Source organism: Fulmarus glacialis, unplaced genomic scaffold (genome assembly GCF_000690835.1).
Source record: "Fulmarus glacialis isolate BGI_N327 unplaced genomic scaffold, ASM69083v1 scaffold22550, whole genome shotgun sequence".
NCBI classification, from domain to species: Eukaryota; Metazoa; Chordata; class Aves; order Procellariiformes; family Procellariidae; genus Fulmarus; species Fulmarus glacialis.
In genome coordinates, this window is record NW_009188599.1 from 9,507 (window position 1) to 10,388 (window position 882).

Below are 882 nucleotides of genomic sequence, written 5' to 3' on the forward strand. Positions count from 1 at the left end.
GCAGACTCCCCCCGCGGCCGGGATCGAGCCCAAGCCCCCCCCCCTCGACAGCTCCCCGGCCACTGCTCTGTGCTGCAGAGGGACAAGCGCACAGACTGGCGCTGCCCAGGCACTGCCCTGCTGGGGACTCTTTCCTCACGCACAGCCAAGCAAGGTGCTCAGAGCTGAGGGCTCTTGGCTTTGCAGGTCCCAGCAAAGCTCTCACTTTGCCTGGCAACATTCCTCCTTCCCGGGAGAGGACAACGAATCCCACGGCAGCAAGGGCAGGGCCTGGTGTCCCTCACATTTGTTTAAGCCCAGCTGTAAACGCCGACTCTGTTTGCTAACTCCGAACTCCACACCCCTGTGCGGGACGCAGAGGCAAGACAGGGAGAGCCCCAGCTGCCAGGTGCCGCCTGTCCTCACTGCTCACACCGCCAGAGGGGAGAGGGGTGTCTCTGGGGTGGCATCGTACCCGAGGAGCTAGAGGCCCACTCGTTGCCTGTGTCTCGGTCGCTGTCGCCCTCCCTCGTCTCAGCGACGGCAGAAGCCGGGGTGTTTGAGCAAGAAGCACCCACCACGTGGTGCCTCCGGCGGCGCCGGCCTGAGCACTTGGACCTGGGATTGTGCAGCGCAGCAAACTCCTTGGCTCCTTCCTGCAACCAGAGCAGAAGACAAGGCGGGTGGTAGATGACCAGGGAACACAGAAAGGCTTTTTGACAGGCCCTGGGACAAGCCCTGCCACCACCAGGAGAAGGTGGAAGACCCGCCATGGGTGGTCACGTCAGTGAGTGCCAAGGCCCTGCCAGCTGCCCGCACTGCACGTTTCCGTTTTGCTTCCTTCGGCACCGCTGCCTAGTCAGAAGAGGCTCCCCGGCCCTCCAGTCTGCTCCCCTGCCTCTT

At 63.7% G+C, this 882-nt stretch overlaps 1 protein-coding gene across 1 annotated transcript in view; it reads right to left on the minus strand.

Moving 5' to 3' along the window:
* EZH1 (enhancer of zeste 1 polycomb repressive complex 2 subunit) overlaps positions 1 to 882 on the minus strand; it is a 13,418-nt gene that overhangs the window by 6,183 nt on the left and 6,353 nt on the right. The window contains exon 9 of the mRNA XM_009579314.1: positions 455 to 635. Within this exon, the coding sequence (XP_009577609.1) occupies positions 455 to 635 (181 nt within the window). The remainder of the gene's footprint in view (positions 1 to 454; positions 636 to 882) is intronic.